At 40.8% G+C, this 14,048-nt stretch overlaps 1 protein-coding gene across 4 annotated transcripts in view; it reads left to right on the top strand.

Annotated features, from left to right (window-relative positions):
- Nucleotides 1-14,048, top strand: part of CD80 (CD80 molecule) — a 42,128-nt gene that overhangs the window by 11,631 nt on the left and 16,449 nt on the right. For all 4 annotated transcript variants that reach the window (XR_012431674.1, XR_012431675.1, XM_074033385.1 and 1 more), the window contains 2 exons: nt 1,761-2,078; nt 9,037-9,318. Coding sequence is in view for 2 of the 4 variants with exons in the window: in XM_074033385.1 (XP_073889486.1) it covers nt 1,761-2,078; nt 9,037-9,318 (600 nt within the window). In the remaining 2 variants the exon portion in view is untranslated. The remainder of the gene's footprint in view (nt 1-1,760; nt 2,079-9,036; nt 9,319-14,048) is intronic.

Below are 14,048 nucleotides of genomic sequence, written 5' to 3' on the forward strand. Positions count from 1 at the left end.
GAGGCCTTCTGTAAGTGGGAATTCATGAATAATGAAGATTGATTATGTTCCCTACCTATTTAAAGTATGGCCCTCTTTTTTCTTCTTAGTTGACCTCATCTCCCTCCCTTATTCTTCGTCATGGCTGCAGAATCATAGGCCCTTGGAATCTCAGGCTGACCTGCCCTGTCCTAGACTTCCTGAACCTCACAATCTCTCAGTTGCCTCAGCTGCAAAATGTGGAAAATAATACATATCTCATGGGGTTGTTGGGGGATTAAATGAAATAGCACCTGTCCCCTCCATAGAGCCACCACAGAGGAAGCAAAAAAAGGAAATATTATGAAGAGTAATTCAATATAGGCTATCTAGACAGAGGTGGGCAGCAGCACCTTGCCCTCCTCCACCACCACGGTGCCCAGAACCTTAGTCAGGACTGACTTCTCTTGGGGGTGGTATTGTGTTAGATAAACCAAATAAGAAGTAATAGGACTAAACACGCCTGCTGTAAGAGAAGGCTCATGTGCTCCTAAATCTTGCATGTCATTGGAAAATTCTCAAGAAAAAGGAAAGGGATAGTTTATGTTATAATGATTGGTCCACGAGTCCGATTTTAGTGATTTGTCTTCACTGTTTTCGAAACCAAATTTGTTTTTTGTGCAATCACATTTAGTTTTTCTAAATAGTGACTTCCAAAACCTTTAAAAAGCATTGAAGGTGCAACTGCTACTTTTTGAGGTTCCTCAAAAAATTAAAAATAGAACTACTATATGACCCCAAAATTCCATATATCCATAAGAATTGAAAGCAGGGTCTTGAGGAGACATTTGCACACCCATGTTCACAGCAGCACAGCAGCCAGGAGTTGGGAAGCAAGCAAAATGTGCATCGACAGATGAATAGGCAAACAAAATGTGCGGGGGGTGTGTGTGCATAATATTATTCATTATCCTCATGATCACATCATTACCATTCCAAAGGAAGGAAATCCTATCGTATACTACTTGAATGAACCTTGAGTGCATCATGCTAAGTGAAATAAGCCGATCATAAACAGGCTGTTACTGTATGATTCTATTTCTATGAGATATTTAAAGTAGCCAAATTCATAGAAACAAACAGAATGGCAATTGCCAGAGGCTGAGGGGAGAGGGGGAAAAGGGAGTTGTTTAATGGGCATAGAGTTTCAGATTTGCAAAATGAAAATTTCTAGAGACCTGTTTCACAACAACGTGAATATACTTAACACTACTGAACTGTACACTTAAAAATCAATAAGATGATAAATTTTATGTTATGTGTTTGTTTGTTTTGAGACAAAGTTTCACTCTTGTTGCCCATGCTGGAGTGCAATCTCAGCTTACTGCAACCTCCACCTCCTGGGTTCAAGTGATTCTCTTGCCTCAGCTTCCCGAGTAGCTGGGATTATAGGTGCCCTCCACCACACCCGGCTAATTTTTTGAATTTTTAGTAGAGACAGAGTTTCACCGTGTTGGCCCGGCTGGTCTCAAACTCCTGACCTCAAGTGATCTGCCTGCCTCGGCATCCCAAAGTACTGGCATTACAGGTGTGAGCCACCATGCCCGCCCTGTTATGTGTTTTTTACCACAATTTTTTAAAAATGAAGAGAAAAAAAGCATTGAGGACCCAAAAAGTCAAACTGGATTGATGCTTAGTCACTAGACACAACACCCTAAGTTCTGTTACTGCCAACTTTTCCTGACCATGCAGGAATCTATATTTAATAAATATACAATCCTGTTCTGTTTGCCTCTCCATAGGTGTTATCCACGTGACCAAGGAAGTGAAAGAAGTGGCAACGCTGTCCTGTGGTCACAATGTTTCTGTTGAAGAGCTGGCACAAACTCGCATCTACTGGCAAAAGGAGAAGAAAATGGTGCTGACTATGATGTCTGGGGACATGAATATATGGCCCGAGTACAAGAACCGGACCATCTTTGATATCACAAATAACCTCTCCATTGTGATTCTGGCTCTGCGCCCATCTGACGAGGGCACATACGAGTGTGTTGTTCTGAAGTATGAAAAAGATGCTTTCAAGCGGGAACACCTGGCTGAAGTGATGTTATCCGTCAAAGGTTGGTGGGATTTTCTGATTTTACTTTAGGCCGGCAGATTCTTAATGCCCTTAAAGACACATGGCTATTGATTTAGGTGAAAATTTTACCAAAGAGGGATGTAACTCACTTCATGTCTTGGGGTTAAGTCTCTAGTTGTACGATAAACCCTAACTGGTTTCTAAAGATGTCCTGGAAATATCTGTTAATGTGCATTTCTTGTTCTTTGTCAATCCAAGTTCATGACAATCATCCTGGGGCACTGTAATGACCTAAAGAGCCTCTCAATCACCAAGGGGCATCTTTGACTTGATATAGCCTTGCTACTAACTGCACTTGACCCAGCAATATCTGCTTGTGAAAGTATGCTGAAAAGGTAACGGGGCTGGGTATGGTGGCTTATGCCTGTAATCTCAGCACTTTGGGAGGCCAAGGTGGGCAGATCACTTGAGGTCATGAGTTCAAGATCAGCCTGGCCAACATGGCGAAACTCCGTCTCTACTAAAAATACAAAAATTAGCCAGACATAGTGGCGCATGCCTGTAATCCCAGCTACTCTGGAGGCTGAGGCAGAGAATTGCTTGAACCTGGGAGGCGGAGGTTGCAATGAGCCGAGATCACACCACTGCACTCCAGCCTGGGTGATAGAGCAAGACTCCATCTCAAAAAAAAAAAAAAAGAAAGAAAGAAAAGAAGAGGTAAAAAGAACAATGGAGGCATAAAATCTCTTTCAGGTAGTATGTGAATGTCTATTACTATGGCTATTTTACTATTATATTCTAATATTTTCAAAGTGATCATTTACTTATTGCATATTTGAAACTCTAATCTAGCAGTCAGTCCTGAAAAGTTAGATGTTAGAGAATTGGGCCAGGCGCGGTGGCTCAAGCCTGTCATCCCAGCGTTTTAGGAGGCCAAGGTGGGTGGATGGCTTGAGCTCAGGAGTTCGAGACCAGCCTGCCCAACATGGTGAAATCCCATCTCTACTAAAAATACAAAAATTAGCCAGGGGCGTGGTGGCTACTTAGGAGGCTGAGGCAGGAGAATCATTTGAACCTGGGAGGCGGAGGTTGCAGTGAGCAGAGATTGTGCCACTACACTCCAGCCTTGGTGACAGAGCAAAGACTCCGTCTCAAAAAAAAAAAAAGTAGACTACAGAGGAGGGTGAACATTTCCCTAGTGGTAGAGACTCTGTCTTAAAAAAAAAAAAAGTTAGAGAATTGAATGCATAATTAATTCCTGCCACAAGGAAAAAAACTAATCTATGAATCATAGCCCTATTTATCTACGTGCTGTGGAAGGCAAGCATTTCTGGTCTCAGAAAGAAAGGCTTTTGTAACCGCCCAAGCGGTTTACCTTGCCTGCTGCCTAGACAGAGCCGATTCACCAAGACAGGGGAATTGCAACAGAGAAAGAGTAATTCATGCACAACTGGCTGTGCGAGAGAGCGGAGTTTGATTATTACTCAAATCAGTCTCTCTGAGCATCTGGGGAGCAGAGTTTTTAAGGATAACTTGGTGGGTCAGGGGAAGACAGTGATCTGGGAGTGCTGATTGGTCAGGGATGAAATCATAGGGAGTTGAAGCTGTCTTCTTGCACTAGGTGGGGGCCACAGGATCAGATGAGCCAGTTTATTGATCTAGGTGGTGCCAGCTGATCCATCAAGTGCAGGGGCTGCAAAATAGCTCAAGCACTGATCTTAGGAGCAGTTTAGGGAGGGTCAGAATCTCGTAGCCTCCGGCTTTATGACTCCTAAACCATAATTTATAATCTTGCGGCAAATGTTAGTCCTACAAAGGCAATCTACTCCCCAGGCAAGAAGGAGGTCTGCTTTGGGAAAGGGCTGTTACCATCTTTGTTTAAACTATAAACTATAAACTAAGTTTCTCCCAAAGTTAGTTCAGCCTACGCCCAGGAATGAACAAAGACAGCTTGGAGGTTAGAAGCAAGATGGAGTCAGTTAAATTAGATCTCTTTCACTGTCTCAGTCATAATTTTGCAAAGGGGGTTTCACTTTAATCACAGTATAACAGAGGATACTGAAGGAGCCAGAGCCCTTCTTGAGAAATTATAGCCCTGAGCCACTTTCTCACAGTTGGAATTTGAACATATTTCTTTTTTTCCCTGGGCACTTGAGACTGTAGTGAAAACCAAACTTGTCACTTAATAAAACATAATGATTAATCTTGATAATAGATAACTTCAGCAGATCCTTAGTGAATTCCTTACTGTTCTTCGTTTTGATCATTAGCTATGAATCTTTCCTTGTGACATCCAGATCACACCTAAAGTTTTGGGGAGTAAGGCAAAGTTACATGGAACTATCTTAAACTTCACTCAGTGTTTTCTCTGCTCTTGGATAGAATAAATTATTATATGGTGATGTGATTTGAGGGGTACTAAGAAGCCTACCTCTTCCACAATTTTCACCTGCATTGACTCCTGAAATTCTCATCATCATAGCCATTCCTGCTAGTTTCTCCATTTTCCTCCTAAAAGATCCCTGTTGAAACATTTCAAGGGGGCAGGCCCTATTAGCAGATTACCATAAGGGGACAACGTGACATTTCTGGGGTACTCAGAACCGAGGGTGTGGGGGTGGACAAAATCCAGTAAAGGGAAGACAAAAAGGTTACTTGCTTAACTTTACCGAGAAGCATTCTGAATTCTCCAACTGAGTCAAAGCAGTGCTTCTCAAAGGTTTATACGCCTATGAGTCACTTGAGGGTCTTGTTAAAAAGGCAGATTTAAGTTCAGTAAGTCCAGGATTTGGATCTGAGATTCTGCACCTCTAACAAGCTCTCAGGTGATGCCTGTGCTGCTGTGGAGGACCACAATTTGAGAAGCAAGGAATTAAGCTCTCATTTGGCTAGAGTGACCAGTTATCCTCTTTGCTCAGAACCAAAGGGTTTATTTGGGGCACAAGATTTTTGGTGCTAAAACTGGTCCTTAGGCAAATAGGACAAGTTGGTTACCCTATATTTGTCTAAGATTGCAAAATGGTAATATAATACCAGCATAGCTATATGAAAACCTCCATTAACTGGCATGTATGAGAACTAGCTACATTAGTTAACAGCTTAACTAGGTTAATGGATTTTTCCTTCTAAAACGTGTGCACCTATTCCTTTACTCATAAGATATTCTTACCCTTCCCTATTAAGAGTGATGAAACTTGGGTTAACTAATTAAAATGAGATACAAAGGTCACAGTCTTATAACGTCTTTGATTGTTCACAATCTCACAAGACCTTAGGAGTGGTTACCCTAAACAGATCACCCTAGAAAAATGGTGGGAGATGGAGTTTGGGCTGTTCTAAGCCAAGACAGATTTTGAAATTTTTTTTTTTTTTTTTTGAGATGGAGTCTCTCAGTCTGTCACTCAGGTTGGAGTGTCATGGTGTGATCTCGGGTCACTGCAGCCTCTGCCTCCTGGGTTGAAGCGATTCTCCTGTCTCAGCCTTCCAAGTAGCTGGGACTACAGGCGTGTGCCACCACGCCTGGCTAATTTTTTATTTTTAGTAGGGACAAGGTTTCACCATGTTGTCCAGGGTGGTCTCGAACTCCTGACCTCAAGTGATCATCCCGCCTTGAGCTCCCAAACTGCTGGGATTACAGGCGTGAGCCAGCGTGCCTGGCCTTGAAAATATTTTTAATACAATTCTTGGTATAAGTGGCATTCCTGTAGTTTATTTCCCAGAAAAGCAGAGAACAAAAATTAACATGAATCATATTAATAATTTAGGATATGAGTTATTTGGATTTGTTATTCCTAATTATAACACAAAACATATTGATGTTATAAGAAACAGAATATTCTAGATGTCAGCTGCCTGTGTCATGAGTCGATCTTATAGGATAAGTTAGTAAGTGGGAAATAACAATGCCAAATAAAAATGGCTCGGGAACATATCAAACTTCATTTAAGGATAGGGTTCATTGAAAAAAAAAAAAAAAAGGTAACTTCACCTCCAACCAAATCCAACTTTCCCCCTTTCCTGGCAATTATAATCATTTGTCATGGCTTCCCTTTATCGTCTTATTCTAGGTGCCACAAGGCATTCCTGGAAGTGTTTGCCTGGCAACCTGATTTAAATGAGGGGGCTTACCTAAGAGAGGATAAATTCAAGACCCACTTAAATATAACTATCATTGGCTGGGTGTGGTGGCTCACGTCTGTAATCCCAGCACTTTGGGAGGCTGAAGTTAGTGGATCATGAGGTCAGGAGATGGAGACCATCCAGGCTAACACAGTGAAACCCCATCTCTACTAAAAATACAAAAAATTAACTGGGTGTGGTGGTGTGTGCCTGCAGTCCCAGCTACTCTGAAGGCTGAGGCAGAAGAATCGCTTGAACCCGGGAGGCGGAGGTTGCAGTGAGCCAAGATGGTTCCACTGCACTCCAGCCTGAGCAACAGAGCGAGACAGTTTCCTGTGTGTCAGGCTCTGTACTAAGTGATTTCTATGAATGATGTCATTTAATTCTTACAACCCTGGGTATTAGTATCCCTATCTTATAGATGAGCAAACTAAGACTAAAGGTGGGTAAGTTATTGACCCAGGGTCACAAGGCAGAACTGGTTTTAAAACCTGCTCTTGACGATCATATGCTACTTGACATCTCTGTGGGGCTCAGAATTCTGAAAAGAAAGATAACTCTATGGGGAGATTGAATCCCCACACTCATGCTAAGAAGTTAAACTCTTTACGTGTAAGAATAAGTGAGGAAGTCGCTAGGGGATCTTTCTCCTATGTTCTCTGCATTTATTTTCCCGTACTTTGTACTTCAGTATCTTATGGGGATCAAATATATAAATGAAAGAGTGCCTCAAGTGTCTTGGAGGAATGCTAGGAAGGCCTTCCTGTCCCTTTAAGGCATATCAAAATATTAAGAAAATCAATAAAGTATGGTGGATGAGGTTATAGGCTCAATGTTGTAGTTTGGATATACGTTTTTCTGAGTAAAAGACTACTTTTTTTTTTTTTTTTTTAAATTTCAACCAGGTATTTAATTGGTCTGGCAACTGCACAATATACAAATTTCTGAAAGGTATCTCCTGTTTGAAAGCTAGCATAGTTTCATCCCAGTAATTAATTCAGACAAATACACAGAACGCAGAGAAGTCATAAATTATACATGGAAGACTCCCAAACCAATTAACAACTAAACTCAATCTATACAGCTTTCTATTTTTCAGGCTTCCGTATACATATTAAATAAATAAACAGCATGTCTACTATCAAAATGATAAAAAAATTCAAATGAATTCAAATAAATTTATTCAAATAAATTTCAATGACATTTTCAAATGAAAATACTACTGATATGGTTCACAGTTTTTCTTCTCACCTAAAATAAAGAGCTTTGCCCATGGTCTCAGGACAGAATAAAGAGAGGAGAAATCCCCTCCAGAAATAGATATGCAAATTTAAAAATATTGATCCTGGGTGTTTTTTTTGGGGGGGCTGCGGGGTGTTGGTAAGACTCAGTAGAAGCAAAAGCTCATGACTATAGTTCAGCGCCCGCCCCCCACTCACACACACACAATGCCCCCTCAAAAGCCAGGTCACAGGCTTGCAAATTAGGCAGCATTTTCCTTTCTCCAAGATCTCCTCTCCTTGACCACATTTATATTTTCTCTCTCCCCATCTAGACCCTTTCCAAACGAAAGTTCTGTGTTAGGCGAAGCCTCCTCTATTTATGTATTGAGTTTAGGTAGTCAGAGAGAAGAGGGAACACAACTTCATGGAGCCCTTACCTGCATCAGACTTAAGAGTCAATGTTCAAAGGATAAGACCAGAAAGGAGGACATGAGAAACCATTCTCAAGAGCAAAGGGGTAGGCCCCTCATGTAAAAGACGACCTTTTAAAAAGGAAGGAGATGCTAACCATAAATTTAGGACAGCGATTACCTTAGGTAAGGGAAAGAGAGGGACAGGATAGGTGACATCATAGTAGCAGATTTACCTCAGTTACTGTCAGTGTTTTGGGTCTCAAGTTGAATGGTGGGTTTTCAGGTGTTCACTATAGTTTAGTAAATAAATAGATAACATAGAAGAAAGCCACTGTGTACCTCAGGCATCAGGAAGAAACAAAGAGAAGACAAGAAAAGGAAAGGAAGAAAGGCAAGGTCAAGAAAAGACAGGCTCTGGTGTCAGACAGATTTGAATTCTGCCACTACTGGTTGGTTATAATTTCTCTAAACCTGTTTGATTACTTATAAAATGGAAATTATATTAGGTTAAATCATATGAAATTACTGATCTTTGACCTTTTTAGATTACAACTTACCTCTCTAGGGATTCTGTGAAGACAAAATGAGATAAAGTCCAGACCTAACAAACAAGAGCTCAGTAAATGTTGTCTATTATTCTTCTCTTCATCTCTTACAATTGCAAGTACTCTGGCAACATTTATTCACACGAACCTCCTTTCTCTAGTAAGTGCCCTCCTATCTCCATCAAAAGTGGTAAAGAATTGATATAACCAATTCAAATCAAAGTTAGTCTTTGGATTATACGTAACTATTAATGATTAATGGGAAGTTGCAAGTTATCTCTCATTTTATCATTCCTGTTTTGTTTTGTTGTTTTTGAGATGAAGTCTTGCTCTTTTGCGCAGGCTGGAGTGAAGTGGTACGATCTCGGCTCACTGCAACTTTCACCCTCCAGGTTCAAGCAATTCTCCTGCCTCAGCCCCCTGAGTAGCTGGGATTATAGGTGTCTGCCACCATGGCTGGTTAATTTTTGTATTTTTAGTAGAGATGGGGTTTTGCCATATTGGCCAGGCTGGTCTCAAACTCCTGACCTCAGGTGATCCACCTGCCTTGGCCTCCCAAAGTGCTGGGATTACAGGCGTGAGCCACTGCGACTGGCCTTAATCAACTCTTATTAAAGCTAGAAAATTATTTAAAAATAAACCTCTACACACATAGGTTTGTAACTATATGTAATTATATATTCTTGTTCTTTCTTTAGCTGACTTCCCTACACCTAGTATAACTGACTTTGAAATTCCACCTTCTAACATTAGAAGGATAATTTGCTCAACCTCTGGAGGTTTTCCAGAGCCTCACCTCTCCTGGTTGGAAAATGGAGAAGAATTAAATGCCATCAGCACAACAGTTTCCCAAGATCCTGAAACTGAGCTCTATACTGTTAGCAGCAAACTGGATTTCAATATGACAACCAATCACAGTTTCATGTGTCTCATCAAGTATGGACATTTAAGAGTGAATCAGACCTTCAACTGGAATACACGTAAGTGACATTGTTCTGGGGAGTTTCTACTATATCGAATCTAAAAAGACAATATAGTCGTGTGTCATTTAATGATGTGGATACATTTTGAGAAATGCATCATTAGGCAATTCTGCCACTGTCTGAACATCAGAGTAGACTTACATAAACCTAGATGGTGTAGCCTACTGCACGCCTAGGCTACATGGTACAGCCTAGTGCTTGAGGCTACACACCTGTACAGCATGTTACTATACTGAATACATAGGCAGTTGTAATACAATAAGTATTTGTGTATCTAAGCATATGTAAACACAGGAAAGGTACAGTAAAAATACAGTATTATAATTTTATGGGACTACCATCATATATGCGGTAGGTCATTGAAAACATTGTTATGTGGCACATTCCTGTAACTCAGCCAGATACATTTTAGAATTGTCATATTTACTTTGATAGTATTTTATAGTATTTTTAGATACACAAATGACCATGTCCTATTATGACTTATTAAAGTCACTGTGAGGGCTAAGCACAGTGGCTCACGCCTGTAATCCCAGCAGTTTGGGAGGCTGAAGTGGGAGGATCACTTGAGCCCAGGAGTTCAAGACCAGCCTGGGAAGCATGATGAGACCCTGACTCTATGAAACATTTAAAAAATTAGTCGGGCTTGGTGGCACATACGTGTAGTCCCAGGTACTCGAGAGGGTAAGGTGGGTGGCTTACTTGAGCCCAGGTGTTCAAAGTTGCAGTGATCTATGATCATGCCACTGAACTCCAGCCTGGGCAACAGAGCGAGACTCTGTCTCTAAAAGAAATAAATAAAATAATTTTAAAAATAAATTTAAAAAATAAAGTCACTGTGCAAGGTGTGATAATGTTACTAATTTTCTTTTTATTTTATTTTTTTGAGACCACCTCACCCTGTTGCCCAGGCGGGAGTGCAGTGGCACAACCTCCGCCTTCCGGGTTCAAGCAATTCTTCTGCCTCAGCCTCCCCAATAGCTGGGATTACAGGCGCCAGCCACCACCCTCGGCTGATTTTTTCTATCTTTGGTAGAGATGGGTTTCACCATGTTGGCCAGGCTGGTCTTGAACTCCTGACCTCGTGACCCACCCACCTCAGCCTCCCAAAGTGCTGGGATTATAGGCATGAGCCACTGTGCCTGGCCTTATTTTCTTGTAATAAATATTCTAAAATTTATATATACTAATAACCACTATCCATCATCTTAAAAAGTTATTGTAACAATATTGTTATTGAAAGTATTAAAATGTGCCCTTTGGAATTGCCCTTAGGGATTTGGTACTTTCTTTTAGGGCATGCCACCCACATGGTTCCATGGTACCAAACAACTGTTTTTTTTTTGTTTTGTTTTGTTTTTTTGTGGGTGAATGTGCTTTTTAAGAACTATTGGTTCCTTCTGAACCAAGTCTGGGAAAGGTGAGTGACAAACTCCTTGAAGACAACGCCTGAAAAGAGGTCATTTTGGAGCAAATATTTTACCCTACTGGTAGTAAACTCAGAGAATTCTCTTTCCCCAAGAGGTGAAATCACTTGAAAATATAAAATGAAATCGTTGGGTTTCCATGAATATATGCATCTTAGGCCTATAATGGCTTAAGATGGCTTACAAGGTGAACTCAGATGCTCAAAATATTAATACTTGTTTAAATTGTATGGCTGATCATACAGAAGCCCACAGTCTCTCTCCTACCCCTAGCCCCACTCCCAAGGATAGGTTTTGTGACTATAGTAAGAAACAATACACTGAGTTTGATATACAGTTGCACATAAGTATATAGCACAATATATATTATATAGTATGTCTTTACTTATAGTTGTGAAGTGGATAATTTATTTTAGATGGTCTAGTAATTCATGCTAGTATATGATTTACTCTAGATCTTTCAGTGTTACAGCAGATTCTTTTTTTTGGGGGGGACGGAGTCTCGCTCTGTTGCCCAGGCTGGAGTGCAGTGGCGTCATCTCGGCTCACTGTGACCTCTGCCTCCCAGATTCAAGCAATTCTCCTGCCTCAGCCTCCTGTGTAGCTGGGACTATAGGTGCCGGCCACCACGCATGGCTAATTTTTGTATTTTTAGTAGAGACGGGGCTTCACTATGTTGGTCAGGCTGGTCTCAAACTCCTGACCTTAGGTGATCCGCCCACCTCAGCCTCCGAAAGTGCTGGGATTATAGGTGTGAGCCACCGCGCCCAGCTACAGCAGATTCTTTATTTTCCTCAATGAGATAAAATTTCGTGGGAAAATTAGGTCAACTATAAACCAAACATTGACATGACTATTGATACTCCAAACTTATCAGTCTCAGTCATCTTTTATGTGTTGTAAAAATTTTATTAAAATGAGGCTTCAATCATAAAGATAGTTTATTAAGTCTCTATTTTTACCTTCTTGTTATAGAATTATTTAACGAATTTTATATTATTCTGATTGAAGGTAGAAAACAGTAGAGTCCTGATTATTAAATCAGTAATACTAGCTTGAACTGCATTTTGATTTGGACATTATTTATATTGGAATATGGATATATGTGACATTCTAGGACAGGGGTTGGCAAATTTTTTCTGAATAGAGCCAGATAGTAAATATTTTAAGCTTTGCAGTCACAGTCGCTGTTGCAACAAGTCAGTTCTGCTGGTTGTAGCATGAAAGCAGCCACAGACAAGACATAAATGTTCCAACAAAATTTCGTTCTTTCTTTCTTTGCTTTTTTTTTTTTTTTGGAGACAGAATTTCGCTCTCATTGCCCAGGCTGGAGTGCAATGGTGTGGTCTCGGCTCACTGCAACCTCTGCCTCCTAGGTTCAAATGATTCTTCTGCCTCAGCCTCCCAAGTAGATGGGATTACAGGTGCCTGCCACCACAATTGGCTAATTTATGTATTTTCTTAGTGGAGATGGGGTTTCACCATGTTGGCCAGGCTGGTCTCGAACTCCTGACCTGGCTGGTCTCGAACTCCTGACCTCAGGTGATCCATCTGCCTCAGCCTCTCAAAGTGATTACAGGCGTGAGCCACCACGCCCAGCCACAAAATTTCATTTTTAAGAACAGGTGGCAAGACAGGTTTGGCCCATGTGCTATAGTTTGCTAACTTAAAGATTTTGTGGTTGGAGAGCTTTGGTGTATAAATGTCTGAAATCTCATTAATTGGACTGTGTGGGGATTCTTTAGAATAAGATTCAAAAGCAAATAATGCATTTATGGGAGGTCAAGGGCTGACTGCACTAACAAATATACATTAGATGTACAGTTCATAGAAATGTTACAGGTCAATGTGAGTAAAGTTTTGACGTGAAAATGTATTAGTCTGTTTCCATGCTGCTGATAAAGACATACCCAACACTGGGCAACTTACAAAATAAAGAGGTTTAATTAGACTCACAGTTCCACGTGGCTGGGGAGGCCTCACAATCATGGCAGCAGGCAAGGAGGAGCAAGTCATGTCTTACATGGATGGCAGCAGCTAAAAAGAGAGCTTGTTATAAGGAAACTCCTGTTTTTAAAACTATCAGATCTCGTAAGACTCATTAATTATCACAAGGACAGAGCAGGAAAGACTCGCCCCCATAATTCAGTCACTTCCCACTGGGTTCCTCCCATGACATGTGGAAACTGTGGGAGTTATAATTCAAGATGAGATTTGGGTGGGGAAACAGCCAAACCGTATCAGTAAATAACTGGTCTGGAAAAAAAAAAAAAGCCCAAATATATTAATTAAGCAGATTGGGCATATGATTCTTTTTAGTGTAGTCCCACCAAATTTGTTTTCCCTTGATAAACTGGAAGGAGATAAATCTAGGAGAGTCATACTCATGGTATCTAATAAGCTACATGTGCAGATGCCCTCACACAGCTGTGCACCTTGGATTCTGGGTCTGCCCCTGTGGGGTGTTACCAGGTTTCTAACAGGTGTCATGACAGACCTGGCTTGCTGCTACCGAGGCCTCCCTCTTTCCCTCACACACATACTCTCTCTAGGTTGAATGAGGCTTGTGGATGGGTGTGGAGTGGAAGCCAGGAATGAGCTGAAGCCTGTGAAACTTCTAGACGCCCAAGATAACAGCAATGGCTTGTTATTTTTTGTGTCATTCTAATCTGTAGAGGTCAACTCTGATAATCACTTGATGTCTCTATGCAATCTGGTGTTTTAGAGAAAAAAGAAAAACCAACTCTCCTATCTTTAAGTGGTAGATACACTATGATTAAACAGGTGTTTTAGAATGATTACTGTGACAGCAATGTGCAGGAATTATTAGAGCCTAGGAAACCTGAGGCAAAGAGACCGGTTTGCAGGCTACTAAGTGGGAGATGAGAAAAATCTCAGCTAAGGCAGTTGCTGCAAGAGATTTGGGAAAAAGCAGTAAGTTCCAGAGATATTCTGAATATAGAACAGAAAATACATGGGAGCCTACTGGGAAGTGAGCACAAAGAAAATACCACACTCTTATTTGGGTAACTAAATGGTATTGTTATTCACTGAAATGGGAGAATACAGGCGGTAGATATGATCTGGAAAGCATGCAGTAAATTCAGTTTTAATCAAGTGGAGATTCTGGCATCCATCCAATATATAAATTTAAAAATCAGATGACATTTTTGTTTTTTTCTTTGTCTTTTTCTGAGATGGAGTCTTACTCTGTCACCCAGACTGGAGTGCAGTGGCGTGATCTCAAATCATTGCAACCTCTGCCTCCTTGGTTCAAGCAATTCTCTTTTTGTTTTTTTT

This window comes from Macaca fascicularis, chromosome 2, assembly GCF_037993035.2.
Source record: "Macaca fascicularis isolate 582-1 chromosome 2, T2T-MFA8v1.1".
Taxonomy (NCBI): domain Eukaryota; kingdom Metazoa; phylum Chordata; class Mammalia; order Primates; family Cercopithecidae; genus Macaca; species Macaca fascicularis.